This window comes from Diplotaxodon limnothrissa, linkage group LG2, assembly GCF_057381915.1.
Source record: "Diplotaxodon limnothrissa isolate DT_005_m linkage group LG2, D_limnothrissa_male_GT1.1, whole genome shotgun sequence".
Lineage (NCBI taxonomy): Eukaryota > Metazoa > Chordata > Actinopteri > Cichliformes > Cichlidae > Diplotaxodon > Diplotaxodon limnothrissa.
In genome coordinates, this window is record NC_140597.1 from 12,796,064 (window position 1) to 12,822,824 (window position 26,761).

Consider the following 26,761-nt stretch of genomic DNA (forward strand, 5'->3'; position numbering starts at 1 on the left):
TGGTTCAGAGTTCTCCGTCACAAAAAGCACTCTGTGTAGTTGCACTCGGTTATGGGAACATACTCGTGCACTAAAAATAATGAGTGTAAGTGTGGAAGTAGATCAGTTGAGACAACATATAAATGCTGCTTCGTTTGTTTCTACCTGTCAGTATTATCAAGTTATTTTTATAGCTCTGTTTAGAGTTTCTATGTCAAAGGTACAAATCTTACAGTCAACACAGTGATGCTGTGGTAATAATGTGGGTCACAATGTGCCAAGTTTACGTTTAGCTGTTAGCATATTACAAGTTAACATAATCCATCCAGCGTTACTTTTCATACCTGATGTTATTTGATTTTGTGATGATGTAATATGCTTACCATTATGTAGAATAGTATGATCCCCTTATTTATCACTTTAAATATTTCATCGTGCTTTACAAGTTACGATAAAAACACTACAGCACATCGTGTTCAGCTGGAGGAACGCTAACATCGTTAGCTTCAGTAAACAGTCTACAGCTAACAGGCTCAGACTGATACACTCACAACCTGTGAGGACTATGAAGATATTCAGAGCTGGTTTTCTGTAAAAGATAAACAAGGGACGACATATATGTATATAGAAAGAAAAATCAACATGCTAACATGATGACAGGTTGACAAAATGCTAACTAGTGAAGTCAGAGCGCAGAATATTGTGTTAGCTATTCCCTGTTAGCCTCCCTCTGCGGATCTATAAATGCAGCTGATAGAGGGTTGGACTCGGTATGATTTACATAATTGGGATGTTAATTCGTTAAGCCGTGGGACTTGATTATGTTGCATATTGATTGTGTTGTGCTGCTGTGAGGTCACACACCTCTTTAACGAAGGTATGCGCAGCGCAGGGAATTGTGGGAATTTGATTAAATATATTCGCCGTTAACATTCCTGCTGACATGCCGCGTTTTGACATACAGGGCAAGCGAGGTGTGTGTAATGAAAACAGTTATAATGTGTGTGAAACCCAGCGGTGCTGATATGCTTTTAGTCGTGCGCCTGTGTGTGTATATATATATATATATATATATATATATGTGTGTGTGTGCAAATGTGCCTCTGCTTCCCTATGGGTTGATGGATGGATGGAGGAGGTGAAAAGAGGAGTAGAGGGAGGGGAAACTCCACCTGGTCTTACCGTTCTCCGGGTGCTCCATCTCGCCAATGCTGCCGTCAGGTGTGGTCCGCTCGTAGTGGTCCTCCGGCAGAGCCAGAGGCCCGATCCGCGGCCCCGATGATGACTTGGAGCTGGGGGTCTCCGACTCCTCCAAGCCACTGTCGTAATAGCTGTGCTGGGATGCGTCCTGCAGATCCTGCGCCTGATTGGCCGTAGAGAAGGTCACTCGACGGTGGGGCAGCTGTGATTGGATGACATAGGGAAAGCGACAGGGTTAGTTTCGTTTCTGAAACATTTAAGGTGAATCACTTCAAGTTAGTGTTGTTTATCCGTTTGATCTGATGCAGCTTAAATGATTAGAGACATCAAATAGAAGCTGGACTGTAAAAATAACCTTAAAACAGTCATTTGCTCTATTCTCACTTCAGGTTCTACTTTGATTCTGCACCTCACACTTGTCAACTTTCATCTCATCACATTTTAAATCTTTGAATCATCTCTTCTCAGCGATGTTATCTGCAAATGCTTTAGCGTTAAGCTAAACCGGCCTTTTAACAAAGAACAATTGATGAGATTAAAGTGTTTCCAGTTTATTGCACTCAGTAACGTCACATAAATTCAGCAGCCGTAGCCAATAAAGGTTTTAACAGATATGAACTTTTTCATATCTGTCTTTTCTGTTCTGTGCTGCTGTAGGCTGCTCCTAGAGCTGGGCGATATGAGATTTTTTCATATCACGATATGTTTTTTTCATTTCAGGCGATAACGATATCTATCACGATATAAGCCAAATAACTATATTTGTAAGATTTAAATGTGCCGTTGCTCACAAGTAAAATGTGAAATAATCAGCAGCTTGTTTTTATTTAAATATTTATTTCCCATAATAAGTTCAACAGGGTAGATGTAGTTAAGGAACATGAGACTTTTTCAGATAAATAAAGGCAAATATTGCAAACTACACAAAAGGCAGCCGCTAAAGCGTTTAAGTTTCAAAATAGAACAAACGAAACAGACTACTAAATTGTCAATTCCACTTAGAAACAAAATATTAATTCTAAAAATAAATCTTAGTTTGTTTTACAGAAGAACAGACAAAACTGACTAACTTTTGTCAATATCAAATAAACTGAGAACTACAAGGAAATTCTCAATCGCTCCTTGTTGTATAGCTTAGCTTTTCAAACAGCTTTAACAGTTACTTTAGTCTGACAAAAGCCGAATGACGAATTAGCGCTTCCAGTCAGAGACTGAGGCTACGTCCACACGTACACGGGTATTTTTGAAAACTGAGATTTTCCGTTTTCGTTTTAAAAAATAATCCCGTCCACACATAAAGGCAGAAATGAAGGAAAACGCTGCTATGAACATGCCAAAGCAGCAGGTGGCGCTAGATTCCTAACCGTGCAGAAATGTTGGCCAATCAGAAGTCTAGAAGCCTCGGTGGGAAAAAGTAAACAAAGCTGGGGCATAGAAGCAGAACCGAGTCGTATGTGTGGAGGGACAGTAACTGTGTGTATATGTAAGCATTTAAACACTGCAGAGAGTAGAATTAACAGTAACAGTATTGTAGAAATTCATTTCACCGAAACAATAACGTGGCGCACAGTGTGACGCATGCACCAGTTTATTGTATTTCCAGACTTGCTTTCGGCACAATTTACAGTGCACGCTACTCTGTTTTTTGTCAGACTTGAAATAGCCGAAATACCTTCACACTACGGAACTTCTATGGCTCTTCCGTTCGAAAATCTCTCCGGCATTGGAACCATTATCTGTTTTCTCTTCGGTCACGCTCGGTTGATTTTTCTAGTCGGCACACTCATTTCCTCCATTACCCGCTGGCTGCTTCCCAAACAAACACACGTGCGGCTTGGCACTTGTGCTGTACGTAACAAGTCACGCGACGTGACGCTGCAGCTGTGATTGGTTCGGCTCTGCGCTACTTAGTTTGGATTGGCTGACCTTTTTTTTATTTTATTATTATTTTTATTTTATTTTTTAAGAGGACAAGAGCGGCGAGGTCTATCGCGATAGCTTAATTTCTCTATCGAGTAAAAGTTATATCGCGATACATATCGTTATCGTTCTATCGCCCAGCTCTAGCTGCTCCAGAAGAAAAAATGTGCTGGTCTGCACCGCGGCAAAGTTCTCAGTTTATTTTTTCTGACAACAATTCAAAAGAAAGTAATTCGCTTTGATTATTGAAATAACAAACTAGCAAGTAATTTCTAGAATGTGCAATAAAATCACCGAATGTATTTCCACCACACAACACTCGGCCTAGACTGTGGATGTTGCTAAAAGGCTACGTTCACATAATTTCTCCACAAAAGCCAAAGTCAGAAGCAATTTCAGACAAGTGCTTTTCCAGTGAATAACTTTGAGATTCTCACAGACCGACTGCTATTAACCCAAACATCTCTGCTTTCACGCTTGGTGAAAATGTGTCCAGTTCTTTTTTGGCCATTGCAGTTAAGGTGGCAGTGCAGTGAATGCAACAAATAAACCGGCTCCTGGAGTCATCTACAGAAAAAGCAGATGGAATAGAGAGATGTACAGGAGCAGGGCACAAACCCGAGTCAACCTCTGAAGAAATATAAAATACTGAAAGAATCAGGATGCTACAAAGAGCTTATTAAAATATAGGCTGCAAGTATACAAGACTGATTATTTAAAATATGTGGGTTACGTTTCATTCCGCACATTATTAAACCTAAATAAAATAAATGGTTTCGTTTGCTTTGTTATGCATTTTCTACTCGCGCGTCCTCAAGTTTCCTTCCACTGACTGGCGTCTGTAATGAGACATCAGTATTAATAAAAGCAGCGGGCTGAACACACACTTAACTGCTCCATTTACTGTGTGTTTTCTGGGGGTGGAAGGTAACTGTCTGACTTGTGCGTTTGATGGTTTTGTAATTAAAATACAATTAGCCTCCCTATAGCGCTGTGGGGACGCTTGCCACCGCTCACACACAAACACACATTGTGCAAATACACCGAGTGCTGCCAAACAAACTGTCCTAATTCAAAAAGGCACACAATGCACGGTCAAACATTTCAATCACACGCATCTGACCAGCCAGGCTGATAAAAAGCAACATCCCTGGCTTGGCACATACTCTGTCACCATGGCAACTGGCCCCTATCAGGACCCTGAACCAGTAAAACCAGCAGATCCGTGCTCATCACGCAGAAACAGTTTTTTTTTAATCTTTATCTCTACTTTTTTAAGCAGCTTTTTTCCCCCTTGCAGATGCTGACAGGTTCACTGCCTTACTTTAGACTGACAAACTGTCCTCCCTTCCAGTTTCAAACCAGTAACCAAGCGGCGATCAGACTGCATCTTAATCCTGCCAATTGCACTTTTAATTTCCGTCTTAGTTGAGAGACTTTAGCTCACCAGCCACTTTCTCTGCTGTTTGAATTCTAAATAGTATGAGTGGCTCCACTACAAGGATTTGAAAATGTGTGTAATTGTTCAGCAGGCAGGTAAAAGCGGCTGAATTAATGTCAGAATGATGGAAAATGTTCAAAACTCAACCCGCGGTGGAGCTGTCCTTTAAACTGTGTGGCCACAGTGTGCTGTCAAGGCATCAAAAGCCCCAGATCCCCGGTGCTTCAGGCGACGGGCTCCTCTCCAGGTAAACACATTCAAATACTCAGTAATAACCGGACTCGCTGCAGATCTGTACAGTCACACTGGCTGTCTTTTTTCCCCAATATAATCCCTGAAATGGTGGAGCTCAGTGAGTCTGCTATTTGTAAAGCCAGATTCTACCTAAAAATGTCACCATATCCATTTTTGGTTTCTCTGCATCTTCTCAGTCTTATTCACACTGCCACAAGGAAGACTTCCTATGAAATTATTTGATTTTTGGGTTTTTGTGATGGTGGCATGAACCTAGACAATAAAAATAATCTTCTAACCTTATGTTGATGTCACTCTGACTTGAGTAATATAGACTTAAATAGGTCTTGTGAGGTTCTTTTATTCCTATCTGAATTACCAACCGTACCGACATCACTGACAAGACAAAACTTTTCTCTAACCCAGCAGTGCCCAACCCTCGGGCCACGGACCGGTACTGGTCCGCGAGTCGTTTTGTACCGGGCCACGAGAGTTGAGGCTCGGATGTGAAATTGATTGTTTCAGAGTTTTTATTAGTTTTTAGAGTTATTTTTTAATCGTTTTTATCGTTAACTCTGTTTCCCTTGGTCTTCTCCCTTGTGCTATGAATAAATCTTCTTTTTTTGGTACCGGTATTGGTTTTATTTTGTTGTATTTATCCACTACACCTTAAAGGCCGTAAACTGGTCGGACATAAACTGGTCCATGGTGCAAAAAAGGTTGGGGACCGCTGCTTTAACCTATCCCATAGCCCACTTTGGGGGCTGAGCTACATTTCATTAGACTCCAAACACCCTAAAGATTATAACTGGGATGTGTTAGCTATAGAGTAAACTCTTAAAACAACAATAACGTCAGCAAAAGCACTGATGTAATTGATTTCAGCCGAGGATCGTGTATATACAGTAATGTCTTGAGCCACTCATCATGTCTTTATATTTTGCTTCCAAAGAGCCAAACTTTCATGGAAGTCTTCTAAAGTGGTCTTGAGCGGTAGTTCTCCAGGTTTTCTGTCAACCATTTTCAGTCCAATCCATTTTCAGAGGGATTACTTTCTTGTTTTTTTAACGTAACACTCACTGAACACTGAGCTGCGAATCACTCCAGTATAAAAAAAGACAGCTAAGGGATGAACCAGTGCTGTGTCTAAGCAAAAACCTTTTGATGTAGAGGCCAAATCCAGGGTATTTACATGACTCAAAAGAACAGGAACAATTTCTGCACAAACAGCAACATTTTAGATCAGTGTGAAGAATATTTCAGATGAGCAAGTTACAGATAAATACACATCGCCAATGTTTCATTCCTGTCTTTTAGTCGGGACTTACTTTACATGGAAATGAGTTTTGTGAAAAACACCTGTTACATCCTGGGACTTGCTGCCTGAAGTGTTGGAGAGACATCACAGTTTTGGAAAATGTTTTTGTGGACTCTGATATAAAGAATACGCGATCTGTCAGGCTGATAGAACTTATTATTTAATTTTTATTTCATAAGTGGTCTTCAGTCATTTTCTTCCCTGTCTCAGCTCCTACCTGAGACCCTGCGGCGTCAAACGGGCATGTCTGAAAAAGCTGCAGAACAAAGTCGGGCGTTTTATTACAACTGTTTTCGTCTGTTTGCTGTGTGAATCACATCTACGTGTAAACAGAGGAGAAATGAAGTGGATCAGATCCCTTTCTGCCCGTCACCTCCAGCACACTCGCTTTGTTCCCTTTTTTTGTCCTTTTTGTTTTTTCGCTTGTGTGCTTGTTTGTTTGCCGGAAATAGAAATGCCATCTCAGCAGGTCGCACCATGAGAAAGTGGAGCAGATCAGAGGGGAGGAATCTAAAGACCAACCAACATCCACATCAGCCTCTGCCACAACACCTGCCGCCATCTTGGACCTCCATCCCTTTTGTTTCTCCTGCTGCCCTATTTTCAGTCTACTCTTAACCCTGAGAGGCAGCGGGCCTCCACTGTAGACTGTTGGTGTTCAAAACACAGAATTACTGATTTCCAAGACTTATGAGTTTTTAGGGGAGATTAAGCTTTTTTTGCTGTTGTACAGCCGAACGAGCCACGCATAAAATAATATTCAAGGCAAGAAAGAAGTCTCATGGTGGACAACAAGCTCATGAATAATTTGAGCCAAACACACTGAATGAACATTTGCTACAAACAGACTGGACCCACAAAGACCTCAGACTGGCAGTCGAGAGTTAAAATCAATCATCACACTGATCTAGTCGAGAAATCCTCCAAGCTAAGCAAAATAATGCCTCCCAAATCTTCCTCATTAAAGTTACTGAGAGATGCTGGTCAAAACAGCCTGATGAATTATTTCAGATATATTTATTTACACACCAACAGCATAAAAATAGAAGCACTGATATCAGCAATGCTGATATCAATGGACATAAATGCGGGAATAGGGTCAGAGTCTGTCACATTTCTGTAAAACTTCCAACAGAAAGCCTGAAGTCTAATCTCAGACATCTTTAAGAAATTTTTAAGGCGTTTATTCTGTGATTTTGATGATGACACAAGCCACAGAAGTGATGAAAATTTTGACATGTTAGAGGTTTGCATGAACTGTGTATCAATGTGATTTAGCACCCTAACACGTTAACATAAGAATGACTGATTGAGTCCTGTGAGTAACTTTAAACATCTTCAGACAACTAAAAGATGCAGTCTGCATGAATGATGGTCACTATAACTCCCTTGTATATGCACTTTATCTCTGATGTATTATTATTACTTATATATTGTTGTTGGCACACAGGCCTCCACTAAATGCTGGCATTATTCTGTTTTTTAAATCCTGAAACATATATAAAGGACACGAGTGTGTTCCATGAATGCACTGCAGCAGCAATGAAGGTCAGGAATTAAGAATTCAAGGAAAGATAGCTCATCACAGCCTCTTTCCTCCACAGCAAACTGTTAATGCTGCACTTTGATGGAAGTTTCTAATAATTTGTCCACTGAAGACTATTTATTCAATCATCTGCAGGCAAAATGCACGCATGCACTTTTATTTAAAACAAGAGGGCATGATGAACCATTTTTCCTTGAATCCATAATAACTGACCTTCATTACCATTGCAGAGTGCAGCACCACTGAGGCCGTATGCAAGACTTCACTGTCAGGGAAAAAGTAAGAAAATAAACAAAGAGATGATTGCTTTGATACTTATTCATGGAGATAAAGAGCAAGCAGCATATATTTTTACGTTTCCCATAAAATAATTGTGCAGGGTTTGGGTTGAGGCGTATAAAGAGCAGAAACAGAAATGGAGGAGGCGAAAGAGAAGAGGATGGAGGACAACGAGGAGCGAGGAAAAGGAGCAAGAGGAGGCCAGCTGTGGGTTCAGGCTGATAAGCCTGGGTCTCCTCCTCTTCCTCTCCCTGCTGCTTGTCCTCCTGCAGGAGGTGATAGAGGAAGAGGAGGAGGCACATTCACTGGGCCACATTGTTCAGAGATGATTAAAAACCAATGAGAGGAGGAATGCACGACGCCTCGCTGGCTGTTTGTCAGCCGAGACACGGAGAGGGAGATAACTGAGAGAGAGAGACAGCGTTTGTGTGTGTGTGTGTGTGTGTGTGTGTGTGTGTGTGTGTGTGTGTGTGTGTGTGTGTGTGTGTGTGTGTGTGTGTGTGTGTGTGTGTGCGTGCGTGTGTGTATGTGAGAGATCCTCATTACCTCCCTCTGTGGGAGATAAGAGTGTGTGAGGTTGCATTGTGCATGCTTATAAAAGTCTGTCCTTATCAAGTATGCATGCACACACACTGTCAAACCAACACACTGACAACACACACTTATTAACGCATACTCGCGGACACACACCCACACACTCGGCCCACAAGAAGAGCGGCTGCCAGCGATAATTCGACACAACTGTGTTGAATCTGAGTGGAGAATGAATGAAGAGTGGAAAAAGAGATGGAGAGAGGGGAGAGAGAGAGATGGCTCCGAGCATCAGGGCAGAGAAATGCAGAGAGGCAAAGGTGCATGAATAAAAACATGTAATATGCTGGTGACAAATTAAAGGAAAACCCCGCACCTTTGACTCCCTCTGGCTCTGTTAGGCTTTGGGGATATTTTCCTGGCGTGGTTTGTTTACTCCTCCCCGACAAATCAATGTGATGTTGCTCTGAGTGATCACCTGTGATGCTCCATGATGTGGGAGTCGTGTCTTTTAGGATGATAATGAACAAAGCGATGTAAGTGTGAATGCAAACTAACACGTTTGTTGTGGTCATTTTCCTAAAGAACATTGGCGTCACATTTAGGTCCGTAGGTTTTAGGACGGTGACACATTTCTAGACTTTAAGATTTTCGTCCAAACTACAAGCCTCTGAAATCAGGGAGTGTTTAGAAAAACCGAGACATGTTAACGTGTCGCCGTCCAGAAACGTTTGGACCCAACTGTAACACGGGTACAATGAATGGGTAGAAAAATCTTGATAAACTGGTTCATCTCCTGCATAAAAAGCAGTCTAATAAATTATTGAAAACTGTCTGAATCCATTTCAGGGACTGGCCTAACCCAATAAGACGATATTATATATAGGGCACTACAGGCCTCTATTGACCATCACATTATATGCCTTTTTCATCTGTCCCTAAGCACCCACAAAAATTATATATTTTTGTGGGTGCATATTAAACGTTTGTGGGGTCTGACTGTGGGTCAGACAATAAAGGACATTTGAATATGTTCATTTGGGCTTCAGGGAATAATAATGAGGAACCTGCTGGGCAGCGGTGCCAGGACTGTGTGGAGATATTCTCACAGTTCTCCTTCGCTTGATTGGTTTCTCTGAATCAGTAGTTGTAAATGTGAGCATGGATGCAGAGACTGGGAGGTCTACCGATTGAAAAGTCGGTCGATCGATTCCCTGACTACTCCGGTCTACATGTTGCAGCATCCTTGGGCCACATGCTGAACCCCGAGTTGTTCCTGTAGCATCCATGGAAGTGTGCGTGTGTGTGTGTGTGCTCGCTCAGGTATAAAAAGATGTAAAAAGCACAAGACTAGCGGTCCAGTTATTATATAGCCCTGTGACTGACAGCTCATAATAATCCTCATTATCAAAGCTGACTTTGGGCTGGGCAAGTATGGCCAACGCCGCGCAATAATAAACTGCAGTGCAAAAGCAGGCTTCTATTACGCACTTTTTTACATGTTAGTTATTTAAAACAGAATAAAATGAATTCATGTTGGTAACCTTTACAATAAATGTTAAATGAGGCTTTCCATAGCGAGCTGCCGTGCAAAGCGCTCCTCCAAGCATCTCGAGCTGCTCAGGGTTCAAGGCTTTGTGAAAGGAAAGCTCCCAAAAATGAGGTCAGCAGGAAAGTTACTGCAGGACTGAGTCATGAGGCCACACGCTAATTTCCAATCTTTTTTTGTCCTCAAAAGTACTTTTGTGGGGTTTTTTTCAGTTAATCAAATTCTGTAGACCTAAATAATACAAAAGGCTTTCAGGGCTCCCCGAGTGTTGTGGTGATTTCACCCAGTCGATAATGAAGCAATTTTATACATTTTAGCTGAACCACTATCAAAACAGGAGTTGGCTACAGTTCATCAGTGTCTTCTTCTCTGATGCCGATCCGTCAGTAGATCAATCAATCAATCAATCAATCAATCTTTATTTATAAAGCACTTTTCATACAGAGAAAATGTAGCACAAAGTGCTTTACATAGTTAAAAGCAGCCCACCCCACCCTCCAACTCACTCCCCACACTCTCAATACACATATATCCCCCCACCCACACACACATACACACACGCGCACACTTAAAGAGTAAAAATTGGGCTGGGCTCGCATGAGCCAAGTGAGGAAACACTATAACAGGGAGCCGTCTGCACCGGGAGCCGGTCACAGACCGCAGCCTCCAGGCTGGGCACACAGCAGGAGGGAGGCAAAGGAGCCCCCCAGCCAGGCTGAGAGGACCCCCAGAGACCCAGCAGCCACGGTCAATCACAGCCCCGGTGCAGAGAGCGCCCTCCGAGGAAACACTGGAGATATGACGCAATACAATATATATAGGGTAAAATGATAAAATAAATAAGAACAGGATACAATATAAATATAAATAGAATAAGAAGATTAAAAAATGAATAAGAATAAAATCAAACAAATATTAGGTAAATCCTAAATTAATAATAGAATAACAGGATAGAATAAATAAGCATAAAATAAATAAACGCTAAGTAAAAGCTAAATTAAAAAGGTGGGTCTTGAGCCTGTTCTTAAAAACATGTACGTTCTCTGCGGCCCTGAGCTCCTCCGGCAGGCTGTTCCACAGATGAGGACCATACCACTGAAAAGCTGCCTCTCCGTGAGTATGTGTCCTGACTTTAGGGACAATCAAAAGGCCAGTACCAGAGGACCTCAGGGTCCGCGAGGGTTCGTATGGTAAAAGCAGATCTGAGAGATAAGAAGGCCCAAGACCATTAAGACATTTAAAAACCAATAAAAGAACTTTAAAATCGATCCTGAAACACACGGGGAGCCAGTGCAGCGATTCTAAAACCGGTGTAATATGGGCCCGCCCTCTGGTCTTCGTCAGCACACGAGCTGCCGAGTTTTGCAAGAGTTGTAAAGTTGAAATATTCTTCTTAGGAAGACCAGAGAGCAGGGCATTACAGTAATCAATGCGACTGGTAATAAAAGCATGCATCAGCATCTCCGTGTTGGCCCGAGAGAGAATAGGGCGGACTCTGGCTATATTTTTTAGATGATGAAATCCAATTTTGGTTACATGTTTAACATGTGGGATAAAACCAAGCTCAGAGTCAAAAATAACACCCAGGTTTTTCACTTGTAGCGAAGGACATAGTGAAAATGCCTCTAATTTAGACAAGAGTTTCTCTCTCTGAGCCTCAGGACCGATGATTAAAACTTCAGTTTTGTCCTGGTTAAGTTGTAAAAAGTTTTCTGCCATCCAAGATCTTATATCCAAGATACAGTTAAAGAGGGCATCCATTTGTCTGGTGTCATCAGGAGACACGGAGATGTACAGCTGCGTGTCATCAGCGTAACTGTGGAAGTTCACTCCATGCCTCCTGATGACACCGCCGAGAGGGAGCATATACAAATTAAAAAGTACAGGGCCTAGAACCGACCCTTGAGGCACACCACATGTCATTTTATGGATCTTAGAGGAGCATGTATCCATACTCACCATAAAAGTTCTGTCAGAGAGGTAGGAAGTGAACCAGCTGTGTACAGCACCAGAGAGGCCCACCATGTGTTTCAGTCTGTTTAAAAGAATAGCGTGGTCTACTGTATCAAAGGCTGCGCTTAGATCCAGTAGCACCAGGACTGAGAGCTTTTGGGAGTCCCAGTTACATCTAAGATCATTTAAAACCTTTAGGAGAGCCGTCTCTGTGCTGTGGTTCACCCTAAATCCAGACTGGAATATCTCCAGGATCTGTCTATCATTGAGAAAATCAGTAATCTGAGTAAAAACAAGTTTTTCTAAGACTTTACTTAAAAATGGTAAGTTGGATACAGGTCTGTAGTTATTAAAATCATTACAATCCAAATTGCTCTTCTTCAGAAGGGGCCTCACCACCGCCGTTTTAAAGGCAGCAGGGAAGACACCCAACTGAAGAGAGCAATTCATCATGCATAAAAGCTCAGCCTCAAAAAATCCATAAAGTGTTTTAAAAAGTGAAGAAGGGATTGGATCTAAAAGACATGTGGTGGGTCTCACTGTGGAGAAAACTTTCTGAAGGTTCTCAGCATTAACCAGGACAAAGCTGTCCAGTGTCTCCTCAGGTACAATCGAGCCCTCAGATGTATTTAAAATCATATCACGATTAGATAAAATATCAGATCTGATGGCGCTGATCTTTCCCCTGAAGTGGTCTGCAAACTGCTCACAGAGCGAGTCTGTGGGGGTTCTTTGGGAGCTGTTAAAATCAGGGTTAAATAAATGATCTATGGTGGAAAAGAGGACCTTGGGATTATTTTTGTTAATACTGATTATTTTGGCGAAGTATGAATTTCTTGACTTCCTTAATGTATTATTGTACACTTTAAGTTGCTCGCAAAATATTTGATGGTTGATAGTATTTTTATTTTTCCTCCATCTCCTTTCTGCTGCCCTGCAATTTCTTTTGAGTTTTTTGACTTCTTCGTTTCTCCAGGGTGATGCATGTTTTACGTTAATCTTTTTGGTGGTGAGTGGAGCAACGGAGTCAAGGCTTTTCTTCAGTTTGCTGTTGAAATAACTAAAAATCAAATCGCAGGATGCAGGTAAAATCACAGGGGGGCATTCGTCTAAAACCCTGGTAAAATTTGCAGCCACTTCAGAGGTTAGATAGCGCCTCCTCACAGTTCGCACCGAGGTCTCCCGCTGAATAAAACCGGTGATGTTAAAAAACACACAGTAGTGGTCAGAGACAGCCAAGTCAACAACAGAGGACACGCTGGTGGACAGCCCATGGGTGATGACCAGGTCCAGAGTGTGTCCTCTGTTGTGAGTCGGCTGCGTGACGTGCTGGGTAAAATCCAAACAGTGAAGAATGTTTAAGAATTCTTTTGTTGCAGGGTCAGAAGGATTATCTATGTGCAGGTTAAAATCACCGGTTAAAATTATCATGTTATATTTTGAATGTATGTTTGTTAAAAATTCTGAGAATTCCTTGATAAAAGCAGCGCTGTCTTTAGGTGGTCTATAAACTGTGACAGATAAAACTGGAGGGCTGCTGAAAACAATAGCATGGAATTCAAAAGTGGTAAAATGATCAAATAAAATTTGTTTGGTGGTGAGTGTGTTGTTGGCTAAAGATGCAGTCCCACCACCTCTCTTACCACTTCTAATAGAAAAAGAGAAATTAAAATTTGGTGGGGAGGCCTCAGTGAGAACAACTGGTGCATCCGAACCCAGCCATGTTTCAGTTAAAAATAAACAGTCAAGTTTATTATCTAAAATTAAATCATTAATAATAAAAGACTTGTTCGACAGAGAGCGTACATTTAAAAGTGCCATACTGATTGAGACTGGTGGATTTTTGACAATAGAGTTGAATGGATGTTGATATTTTTGAAGAGGCCGGAGGTTATTAATATTTTTGGAGTTACTGGATTTATGATAATTCTGTTGCTCTCTGTTTGTGATTATGACGGGTATTGTGTTGACTGTGGGAGAGAAAGTGAGGGCAGTTTGGCCCCAATGACCTCACAGGGCTGTTCTGATGTGGTTTTGGGGTTCAGGCAGGGGTTGGGCTTATGCATTTAGTTGTGAGGGTTCAGGTGAGCTGAATGAAATGCATCGTGTCAGTTAGTTTTTATAGAGCTGGGAAAGCACTAACATGTGCAACAGAACACGCTGCCCTGCAGCCAAAACAGCACTCTCTCTCTCGTCTCTCTCTCTCCCTGTTGTTCCCAAGCAACTCTTCACTTTTTCTCTTCATCATCTTTCCACCCTCCCTCTCTCTCTTTCAAAGTGAAGGTTGTGAGCACAACGCTGCAGGCGGTGATTGACTCTCTGTGAGAAAACAGCGTGCTGTACAGAGCTGAGCAGGTGTGTGTGCATTTCCACTTAGGCTATATATATGGAACCATACACATGTACTGTTTATATAATATGAACACATAGAGGGACACGGAGCATCTGCCTCCAGCTCAAACTTTAAGTGTACAAGTTGGAGTTTTTCTACACTGCTGTCCCACCACCAGCTTAAAATGCACTATGTGGCCAAATGTATGTGGACTCTAATTTTGTTTCCACCGTGAGGGAGACAGCAGTCTGTTGTCCCGTTGCACCAGGGTAGGTTTCTGTGCTTTCAAGCATTGGATCTGCACGTTTCACATCTTTGGGGTTGGAATTGGAATCATAACTATTAGCCACACCCCATGATCCATGCATCAGTGATCAAGCACACATCTCCGACTGCCATTCTCCTAGTTTAAGAGGATTTTTTAAAAGGAGAATAAACACTTCCTGTTGCACTGTATCGGGCTGATAAAATGAGTCAAAGTGCAGACTGATGGAATCTGATTGCTGATAATGGACATTGATCAGAGAGCAGCAGAAGCAGTGAAGCAGCACACAAACAGCACCTCTGTGTTTCTATGTAAAGTTTCTACATGAAAGCAAATGAAGACGCTCCAGCAGGGAAATTAGTTTCCATCAGAGCGCAGACACACAAAACATATGCAAAACACACTCGTTATGTATGGCATTATTTTTGTGCCACTATTCTGAGCACACGTAAAAAAAATTGAGCGCACGTAAAAAACATTTGCAGGTGCAAGTGTTGCATTTTGAGGAGGAATTTATTTTGAGCAAACAAAAGCTAAATTTGAGTGAACAAACTTCATGCTGCGTGCAAAAATATGTATGTGTGTAATATGTGTTTGCTATTATCCATACACACACACACACACACACACACACACACACACACACACACACACACACACACAATAGCAGCCCCTCTCGCTCAGTTTTTGCATTTGCGTTTGCTCGCAATGTGTTGCTTGCGCTCTCAACATTTCTGCCCGTGCGTGCTCAACTCTTTCTCTACACCGTTATATTTGTTCCACAAAACCAGCCAATCACAGTCTTGGATGCAAAAAATCAGATTGGCTGTTTTGGTCTCCAATCAGCTCAAAATGACGAAATGCAATATCCCAGAATCCATTTCGTCAGTGGCAGAGGAACACAGAGTGGCGGAGTTTGAAATATTACTCTTTCTGGGTCACAAAATAAACTTTTAAGATATTTTCATGTGAGAATGTAGCTGTGTAAACTTCAAATACCTGCTCGATTTATCAAGACATCACATATTTGCATAAGTGCTCTAACATTTTCGGAGATGCCTGTTACCCACCAGCATAGCTGAACTGGCCGTTGGTGGGCCGATGGTGATTTTTCATTTTTATGTTTGTTTGTTTTTCTAACTTTATAAACAATGAAAGGTGGTGGATTAGCCAATTGGTCATGATCAACTCTGGGCTGGACCAATTACAATACATCCGTATTGAGGGAAAAAGGAACGCGATTCGTCCTGTACTTCAGCTAGAATGAAAAAAAAGACTCAAAGCTGGAGTTATTCTGTGTTTTTGCTGCACAGCTGCCTCTTCTTCTCTCATTCTCTCCCCCTCTCTCTCCTGTTTCTACTTCAATCATGAAACTGATCAATGATCAGCTGATCGTCTCTCTTGTTTGTTTATCGCCCACTTTGCGCCAGAAAGAGGAAACCAGCAGATGTTGCGCTAAACAACAGCAGCACGTTCAAGCTTGATCAGCTGTTGTTAGAATGTATTTAATATTACTTTCTAGTATCAGCTGATGTTTGCTGGAGCCACAGCTGTAAAAGCTGCTGGCCATGATATCGGTTTGGATACGTGGTGAGAGGAAAACATGAAGGTGATACAAATCATACATATATACCAACAAGACAGTGTACATCACTGTCACTGTCACAACAGCGTTTGTTTTAGTTCAAAGGCTTTATGGTTTTTCGTATAATACCTGGTGCTGGTTTTGTCAGTTCAGCCTTATATATTATGTTTAACCTGAGTGACCACCCGGTCAGCTGGTGGGTAACAGGCATCTCCGAAAACGTCAGAGCACTTATGCAAATATGTGATGTCTTGATAAATCGAGCAGGTATTTGAAGTATATAATGGTGTAGAGAAAGAGTTGAGCGCACACGGGCAGAAATGTTGAGAGCACGAGCAACACATTGCGAGCAAACGCAAATGCAAAAACTGAGCGAGAGGGGCTGCTATTGTGTGTGTGTGGATAATAGCAAACACTGAAATACATTTTTTGCACGCAGCAATGAATTTTGTTCACTCAAATTTAGCTTTTGTTTGCTCAAAATAAATTTCTCCACTTGCACCTGCAAATGTTTTTTTATGTGCGCTCAGAATAGTGGAAAAAAAATAACGCCATAGTTATGCATGTAGGATTAAAAAAAAAAAAAAGCTCAGAATCAAACCTTAAAGGTTAAAATGGGCAAACAAAGAGGAAATGGGAAACGTGTTTCCTCAATCTTCATTTTAATATTTTCTCTCACTTCTTCTTCCCCTGTGCCACCGAGCCACATTGTTGTACAAAACCTATAGAAAACACAAACGCGAGATAGACTGTTCCACTGAGAAACGTGTTCCTTCATTACCACAAACACACAGGCTGTAGTTTATTTTTACTCAGTCGTATAGACGCCATCCCGCTGCCACCACTGAGCACCCAAATCTTTCAGAAAAAACACAACAAAACCACGACTACGTATGTAACTACAGTTACAAGCTGTTTTAGGAACATTTAATTTAAAAAAAAAAAATCGCGAGGTGTTTCAAACGTCTTCAGGAGGAACCGATGAGTTTGCAGCCGAGAGCCAGCCACGGCGGCCACGTTTTCTGGCTTCCTCGCCTTTTGGTTTACACAGAAAAACACAAATGTGACCTCTATATATCGTCTAATAGCAAAACAAATGATATTAAATACATCCTGAAACTTTCAGTACTGTAAACGGAATCTGCATCTCACATCAAAGACAAGAAAATAAAGATTACAAATATTGGCATGATGCATCTTTCACTGCTTTCAGTGCAGCTAACTAGTGCGCGACAGGCCTGTTTTCACTTTAGATCAAATATGTTTGAGTGTTTAACTGGCATGATGAGTCTACATATTTACAGTATTTAGCAGCAGTGTATACAGCACTTGAAACTTTTCCTGCTCAGAAAATCTTTTCTGGTTCTAATTAAACAGTAAGGCTTTTATCTTGCTGCACTTAAAGCATCGGGAGACCCTGTGAACTCAGTTTTACTTCTCATATTGCTCCATGGCAGTGAAACACAGGCTAAACAAACCCTTTTAGTGCAGACAGACTCTAAAGGATTCACTATATGACAGCATTTTTTGGCCGTGCAACATTAAGGCTACCAAAAAACCTGCCCGCACAACGGCATGAATAATATTTGCCTCTTGTCACTTTTCCAACTTTATCACAGCGACCTTCCCATGCAAACGTGCTGTGATGGCAGAACATCAACATCAACATCAGTTTTTGCAAGTGGCCCATCAGTTTGTTTGCTCGCACACTCAGAGAGCAGCGCACAGCGGGAGAAGTTTTCTCTGCATATTTGATTTTGGATGCCATTACAGCCTGTGTGTGGACCTACTGACAAGAGTCACTATCCTCCATCAGATTTTAAATTGTGTCAGGTAACAGAAGCTGCAAATTTCGATTGGCTGTTCATCATTTAACCCTATAGTAGTCACTACAGTGGACAGCTATTCAAAGGCTGTTTTCTTGTATTTGTGTCAGTGTTGATGGTATACTTGCACATAAACTACTACATTGGACACTGATGTGTCACTCCACACCCTCCCTCCCAAGCATTCTTCTGCCCTGCAGGTGTGTGTGTGTGTGTGTGTGTGTGTGTTCGTGTGCGCGTGTATGTTATCACTGAGCCAGTAAATCTAGTGTTATACTTGCAGAGCACATGGACCCATAACTCAGGAGCACACTCACCTCTGGCAACATCAAACACACATGCACAAGTCATGTCCCTACATACACTACAGGGTTGTCAAAATGTGGACTACACAAACACATACACACACACACACACACGCGCGCGCGCACAGATCCCACTGAAATCACAGTCCTGACAGGACTTTTCTGGGTGGGGGGCGGGTGGGGTTGTAAACAAAGCTGACATTGACAGAGAAACTGACGCAGCAATCCACCGAAGTCTGACGCCACACACAGACACACACAGATCAGGGAGATGAACATGAGTACGCCTTCGTCTTCACTGCGTATTTTTTAATTTGCTGCCTCGCTGCTCTCTCACGTGCTGCTCAAACTGAGACAAAAGTGAACGAGGCGCTGACAAGTGACAGGAACAGCCCCCACCCACACACCCACGACCCCCCTCACCCCTAGAAGTGACCACTGTGCATATTCGCAGCATTCTTGTGCGCCTATGCATTTATGACTTGCTGATGTTTTTGAACTGTCACTCAAAGAAGAAAGCAGAAACATTTCACTCTGCTGAGGAGTTTCATATGATCCAGAGGGCTGGTTAAAATATATATATTTTGTATTAAAAGCAAAATAACATATTAATTTACTTAGAAAGGTTGTATATTATGCATTACCCTAATGCTTCCCCAATAGAAAATAATCAAATAAAATATTGGTAATGCTAGTTTTGTGCTACTTCACAAAATCACCCAAGTAACCAGACACACACTATAATTACCAAGGCTGCAGTCAAACTAGGTAAAGTGGCTGGACACCACCTCACAACCAACATTACTGCAACTGTTTGCAATCAATCCACAGTCTGTTGTCTTTGAAATGATCGTCTGCGATCGGTTTTCAGTAGTTGGAAAAATGTCTGCAGTTATACATTAAACTCTCTTTGAGAGCTGACAGTCTGAGTCAGATGGAGACAGGCTGCCTCGCATCAGGTGACCTGTGCAATCGCATTGCAATAAAAAGTGAGCTTGTTGATGCACTTACTTGCAATCAGTCTCAGACTCAGTGCAATTGCCAACCACCATTGTTTTTCCTGGTTGCACAGAGCCTGCAGTATTTGTACTGCACTGTGCCTGAGCCCTAAACCTTTCACTGACTGCAGTAATGAGTTCTGTTACCAAGCTACAGACACATCTAATGTGATGACAGTAACACATTATTTCATAAACTATTCCCGTAGCAACTTGATAGAAACTTTACAGAATTAAATTCAACATAAACCTGTTGTTCCTTATTTTTATGTTTATGAATTTAGTTCCATAATATTATTCAAAACTTGGTCATACAGGCATCTTAAAAGAAAATGAAGTACTTGACATTTTACCACCATATGGTATCAAACTGAAATACCACTTTGCAAAACTCAGTGAACAACAACATTTTTTAACATTTCTTTCCAAAAAAGAAAAAGGAAAAAAAGAAGCGTTCTTATTTCAAAGAACCACCATGAAAGCAGCCATCAGTTGTGTTCGGGGATTAAGCAAGAGTAAAAGTCCTTTCACAGGCAGCATATCACAAAGAAACACCACCAGTGTGTGAAGAATTCTATTCCTGGCAAAAGTGTCGTAACTCTATAAATGGCTAGATGAGACCGGCTCGGGTGTCAAAGGTCTCTGTAGCCCCAGTCTGAAGAGAAGAATATAGTCATAATATTCTGACACCCAGAGGTGCTGGAAGCAGGTTCTATACACATCTGTTTTATTTATGAGAACATGTATTCGCAGCATCGCAAACTCAATCGATTCACCTTTCCTACATTGCGTAGAAGCTGATGTCAAAGCAAACTTAGACATGCCAGAGGAGATAAAAGAGAATTATTTTAGCAATATTAGTGTGAAGCAATTCTTTAACAAACGCAGGAGAGAGTAAATCAGACCACGGTGCCCTCGGGACCTCATGTAGCTGCTAATGATGCTAAATGCAGCTACAGAAGACAAACGAAGTAAGAAAATGACACCTGCTTAGGTTAGCATTAGCAACGAGCATGGCGTGCTTAAATGCTCTCGTCTGTTTTTAAAGTCGGGCAACTCTTTGTGTGATTGTGTATTTTTACTCAAACTATTTCTCTTATACAGTGATTAACATATTTCATTATATATTTCCTTTTTTCTGCATCAGTCACGGCATTAAAGTAGCATCACTGCTTGTCATCTATGTCCCACTTGGCGACCCACAGCAGCCCTGACCTATCGAGTGGATGAATTCAGAACCTCTGGGGATGTCCTGTGGCGCCTTGCAACAGCACACTGGCAGTGGATCCTTTCGGTCCTTTGAGTTGCAGGGTGGGGCCTTCATGGATGCCTGAACAGATTGGAATCTGGCACTTTGGGCTTCCTCAAGGCCCCCAAGCTGCTCTGGAGAGTATGTGTAGTGTTTTGGGACAGGGGTGGGGTTTTTGGATGTTTCATATTGTCTGATCTGATGCAGCAGCTCCCTGATCCAAGACAAATGTATCTTATGTCAGACAATAAAATGACGTTAGCTTTAATGGGCTGATTGGTGCATTCATATGGTCACCGTACAAGTCAAGTCAAGTCAAGTCAAGTATTTATTTATTGTCATTGTCAAAGAAACAAACACATCTTTGACCGTATTTTAAAAACTTTAGTTTTACGTGAAGCATGTATGTAATTTTTCCCGTATTTATGTGCAACCACACATTTTCATGCAAAGCTATACTCACATGTAGACCAATTGTGCATGTCCTTACTGTACAATAACTCAACCTGGTATTCAACACCTACTGCACAATCCCCTTTTGTATTGTCTCTGTCCTGTCTTTGTTTATTGTACAGTTAGTATTGTATAGTTATTATTATAGTCTTGTATAGTTAGTAATTAATACCTTTTTATCCCTTAATTTTACCCAAATTTAGCATGTTATTTTTTGGGATTTCCTAGTTTTATATCTCTTGGAGATATATCCTTTATATACTTATAAATGCACTATACGGGGCTTGGGGTGAAACAGCATTTCAGTAAGCTGTATACTGTGTATACTGATGCATTGACAATACAGCTCTAAAATCTTGAATCATATTAAACCACTCTATGAGTTTCCATATCATCACACTTTGCAGCTACGTTCAGCCTGGACATTTATTGAGGTTTCATGTAAAATGTGTTTTCTTGTGTGTCCTAATGAGCAGGGAGAACTTTAGATTCAGGCAGAGGAATAGAGCAAAAAGTGGGAAGAAGCAGTTTCCAGCTGACAGCTCTGGTATGTTAATCCCTGAAACACCTCCCTTCCTCCTCCTCCTCCAGTCAGGAATGCTGCAGCAGGTTATAATTGGCTCCAGCATGGAGCGAGGGAGGATGAAAGAATGAGGGAAAGGTAGAGTGATAAAAAAGATCGTGAGGGAGAGATGTGAGCGAGGAGATTTGGGTTTGATTTGCTCGGCTGTCGTCCAGCTTCAACACAGAATAGGGAGGGGAAAAAAAGCAAAGAATGACTCAAAATTTCTCGAGGAAAACCAGAAAGAGTTTCTTCTCAGAAACAGCAGGCGAATCTGAATATCTTATTTTTCCCTCTTTATTTTGTAGTGAGATCCTAAAACCATAATTACTAGTTAAATTCACGAAAACAGGGATGTCACATACGGCGGGCTAAATTTGAGCTTCTCACTCATAAATAATGATCAAACAGAGCTTAGAGTTTGTGCAGTACAGGAGAGAAGTCACTTTACAAAATGTCATTCCTGGATATTGAAGACTGTGAGGAAAAAAGTCAGACTCAAGTGTTAAGGAGGATTTTCTTTTTCTTTTTTTTTTTTATACTGCATGATTGTAACATAAGGCCTCCAGGACAAGATGATAAGAAAATGTGGCGAGGCTTTGATGTTTTCCTTGCATTTCTGCAGAATTTCACATTCAAAGATGTTAAAAATTATAGTATTTATTTTAAGGGGGGCTGTTAGTTTGTACATTAATTAAATAAGCATTCAATGAATTCATGTTTTTTATTTATTAGACCAGTCAAAGATAATTTAAGACGCTAAGAAACGGCTCTCTGACCGGTGTAAGCTGGCATATTCACACAGTTTGAATATGCACACTAAACTTTTAGCTAATCTGGCCCTTGGGCATATTTTTGGCAAACTACATAGGATTTAGGCAGATAACATGTGTGTGCATTACTGCATACTCTTACCACGTAATCGCACAATCCGTGTTCATGATTTTTTTTAAAGCTCCAAGGTGCATAAAAGAAAAAGAAACTAAGGTAATGTGGTGTGAAATTAACAGTTTTTGTTCCTGATGAAGAAAAAAGAAGAAAATTAATAATTTTACACATCAACTATTTTCTTAACAGAACCACCAAATTTTACTTTAGCTGCAGCTTTGTACTGTAAAATGTTCAAGCACCGGTGGTTCCCTTTGGGGAAGCAAAGTGCTAAACAGGTAACTCTGATTGTCCTCTTTCCTACGTGCAAACCCAAAGATGGCGGCTGAGAGACGACACGATGAACCCCATTTGGAAATTAAGCTAAAAACAAACATGGTGGCCTCAAAGACTCAAAGGCCATGCAATGCGACATTTAGCTTTGTGTCAGTCTCCACTTGTTCACTTGAAACTCTTAAATTTCATTCTTATCATTCTGTTAACTGAGTTGTTATCCCCCCATATCACATTTAGTTTGGGTCAGAAGGTGTGTTTGGACAATCAAAACACCAAGAACAACACAAACAAAAACAACAAAACCCCACCTGAACACAGATTGTTCAGGTGTTTGTATATAACCTTAGGTAGTATTAAAACCTGCCTCAAAGCTACATGCAGCATGCAGTTATCCACATGTGAGAAAAGCCCTCATAGAGCAAACATCAAGCCCTGAGATTTAAGGATTAAAGAAGACACAGGGTCTAATAAGTGTTTGGTTTACAGTGAAACTGCTAATTTGTCTGTCCAACCAAGAGCTGGTGATATTTTCCTTCCTTTTTCCGACCAAATATCTGATGTTTTACTCTTACACTCACACAGATGGAGTCTATCTGAGGCAGCTGGTATTCCCAAGCTAAGGTTAGAAGGAGGTGGAGAATGGGGTTTCTATATTTTTCCCTCTTTCTCGTCTGCCCATCACAAACACACACACACAGACACGCACATACTTCAAAAGGGAGGACTGTGTTTTTCATCCATCTCTTGCGAATTTTATTTCCAGACTGAGACGTTTGAAAGGCAGAAAGTAAAGCGAGGTCAGCAAATAGAAGACTAATCTGTCAAAGCCTCTCCCACTGCACTGGTATGTACCAACGTTTGCACATTGGAATTAAAAGGTACAAACGCACCCTGTTCACAGGACAAACACATCATTACACGGTTTAATGCGTATGTGACTCATATACCATACTTTTCGGAAGGATAGCGTTTGGGGGTCAGTGCTGAGGTGCATTCAGTCATTTTGGTGAGAAGAAAGCTTGACCAAAGATCCTGTTTGCACAGAAGCTGGTCTTTGCTGCTAGAAGATCAAAATGAATGGGATTCAGAGCTTCCATGCAGCTTTCCAACAGACCAAAACTGCATGACACCCATATGCAACGCGCATTCCCTCTGCTGTCCAATCAGCAACGACCCAAGTAGGAGACGCACCAGTGATAGCTGCAGTGGACAGTTCTGATTATTTTAACATTCAGCGCAAATTAATTGGACTCTTTTCAGCTCCACTTTAAACATTTCATACATTTTTTTCACCATTGGACTGAAAAGAAAAGCAGATTCCGTTTGCAGCAGTGACTGGCTCTACATCGTGCATTAGTTCGCAGGCTTTGTACGTCTTTGTTCCACATTCAGTTTCATTCATCTCTTTCTTTATTTTCTGTATTTAGGCACAAAGATGAAAGCTAAACCTTTTATTGAGTGAAACTTTTCCTGAAAAAAAACAAAAACAAGATAAACTGATTATTTAGTGCTGATCAATTTAAAAAAACCTTTCATGTTAAAAGCAAACTAGCGTGAAAAGTTGTTCGAAATCTTTCTTTAAATACGTCTGATCTTCCAAAAGTCTGAAAGAAACAGTGTGAAGGCCATGTACAGCTGCTTTGTGGGATTTGTATAGAGAATTTAAAATTTTTAATCAACAGGTTAAGGCCACAAAATGATAAATGGTAAATGGCCTGTATTTGTATAGCGCTTTTCTAGTCCCCAAGGACCCCAAAGCGCTTTACACAACCTGTCATCCACCTATTCACACACACATTCACACACTGGTGATGGCAAGGTACATTATACACATACACAAAATATTACAGACGTTCCAAATTATTCAGTCTGACACTAATTTAAAGCATTACTTTGGAAAAGTGAGGCTATATTATTGTGCGATATGTTTTGCTGCTATGGAGAAAATAAAATTCATTATGAGCGAAAGCCCAAAGTGTCTGCCAACATCTTTCTGCAACACAAACCGTGGATCTGTCAAACAGCCGGGGATAATTAGAAAATGAGCAGCTCAAAAAGACATTCGGGTAAAATGCAAAGTGTAATGGAAAGTTACTGTGGCTGCTTACATTTTACATTTTATTATCAGGGTTTTCTTATATTTGAGCCCTTCTGTTAGATGTGTGCATAATGTGTGCTTGACCTGCAGTCAAGTGTAATAAATGAATAGTATATGTACATATGGACCTGCGTGCTGTATCTCCATCTATGTAAACAACAGAAGTGAGACATCTGGGTGCAGTCCTCTAATAAGTCCCCCAGACTCGCCTGGAGGTATGGGGATTGTGTGAAATGAGTGGATTAACTGTTGCATGCTCTCTGTGTGTTTCCATGTATTCTTCTTATATCCTCTGGAAGTGAGAGAAGCATAATAACAGCAGTATGTCTTCTGAGTGCATGTGTGAACACACAGTCAGTTGTACTGCGAGCTCAAGTTTCTCCTTCACTTATTCCTTCCATCTTCCACATCTACACGCCCCATTCCCCCTTTCTCTATCCACGCACACGGGGGGTCATAAATCACGGCAACTCCCGGGACGGCTGTCTGCAGCTCGGCTATTGTGAAGAGATGTGTTGCCGACTCTACGTGTGTGCAGGTACACATGAACGCCTGAGGACATGAGGCCCACATCCACATGTGTTTCTATATATGAGCAGTAAAAATGGCAACAGAGCGAGGCGAGATGAGGAGCGCTGGGTCGGGTTGATTGTCTGGAGACAATAGAGGGAAGGAAAACGATGACGGACCGCTGCGGCATGTCGAGCGTTCCTGAGTGAGAAGCTTCTGCTGTGGGGATAAACGACATCTAAATAAAGAGGGGTGAACTTGAACAGGAAGGAAGACCTGCTGCAAACAATCCAGTCTGTAGTCTTTGTTTTCTAATTGATGAAACAGGAGGTTTGCAGGAGGTTATGAGGCCTCAAAGCTGATCATTTACGTCACTGTGTGTTTGCGCCACAGTCATATCTGTGCACAGTCCATAACCAATCAAAATGGTTGTTTTTGTTAACAGTTAAACTTTATAATGACTTGCCAAGTGAGGAAACTTTGGTTTGAATTTAAGAAATTTTAATGAGTATAATTAACATTTCTGTAGAAAAATATATAAGAGATGCATTAATTATTCAATTCAGAGTAATTTTAAATGTCTCTGGAGGGAACCTTTAATCTCAAATGGAGCCAAAGTGGAATTAAATGAATAATTGTTCACAAAATTAGGTCTCTGACTATGTTTCTGAACCTACAGAAGATAACGCTAAATCACACTGACCCTGTGTGATGCTTTGAAGCTTGCAGTAATGCTTGCATGATTTGTGTTGCGTGCATTGACAGTATATCACTTGTAGCTCTTTGCCAATGGAATATGATTATGTGTGCATGATGTACAAGTAATTTTTAAGGAGCTCCAACTGGAATGAAACGTTACGCTACCAAATGAAGTTTGTGGCTTAGATTCAGTGTGCTAACTTTTCCCTCTCACAGTGTTTTAGTATTACTGTTATTATTAGCCACACCGACGTCCTCTAAGTGTGTGTTCGTATTTTAATGTTAAAATATGTCATCTGTCTCTCATTTACATGGGCTACAGCCATATTTTCACACTAGGGATTAATAAAGTCTGTGACAAGCGCATGATGCCTTCATTCAGTTTCCCACATTCACACTTCAAATAATATAATAATATAATTTTAGACTTTCTGTGGCAGAGAATTAGCCACCAAAATATGCAGCAAAATAGATTTTTACTCTCCCACATATATCAAATTACTGTGTGTCATTATAAATAAAACTCTGCACATTACACATAGTTATTTCATCTGTTCTTATTTCAAAAAGTCTTAAAGGTCAATCAAATTATGACCCCTGCTTTAAAAGTGTAGCATTTTTACAGAACATGGTACAGAAAGGAAAATACTTCTACGTGGTAAAAATCCCAACGTGTGGCAAATGGATCAGTTCATTCTCAAAGGTTTAGAAAGAATTAACATTTTATGTGTTTTTCTCCCTATTAGAGGAGTTAAAATATAACTG

At 41.0% G+C, this 26,761-nt stretch overlaps 1 protein-coding gene across 3 annotated transcripts in view; it reads right to left on the reverse strand.

The window, feature by feature from the left end:
• Window positions 1-26,761, reverse strand: part of LOC146638266 (protocadherin-1-like) — a 345,805-nt gene that overhangs the window by 229,166 nt on the left and 89,878 nt on the right. For all 3 annotated transcript variants that reach the window (XM_085360799.1, XM_085360785.1, XM_085360791.1), the window contains exon 4: window positions 1,162-1,381. In XM_085360799.1, coding sequence (XP_085216925.1) covers window positions 1,162-1,381 — 220 coding nt within the window. The remainder of the gene's footprint in view (window positions 1-1,161; window positions 1,382-26,761) is intronic.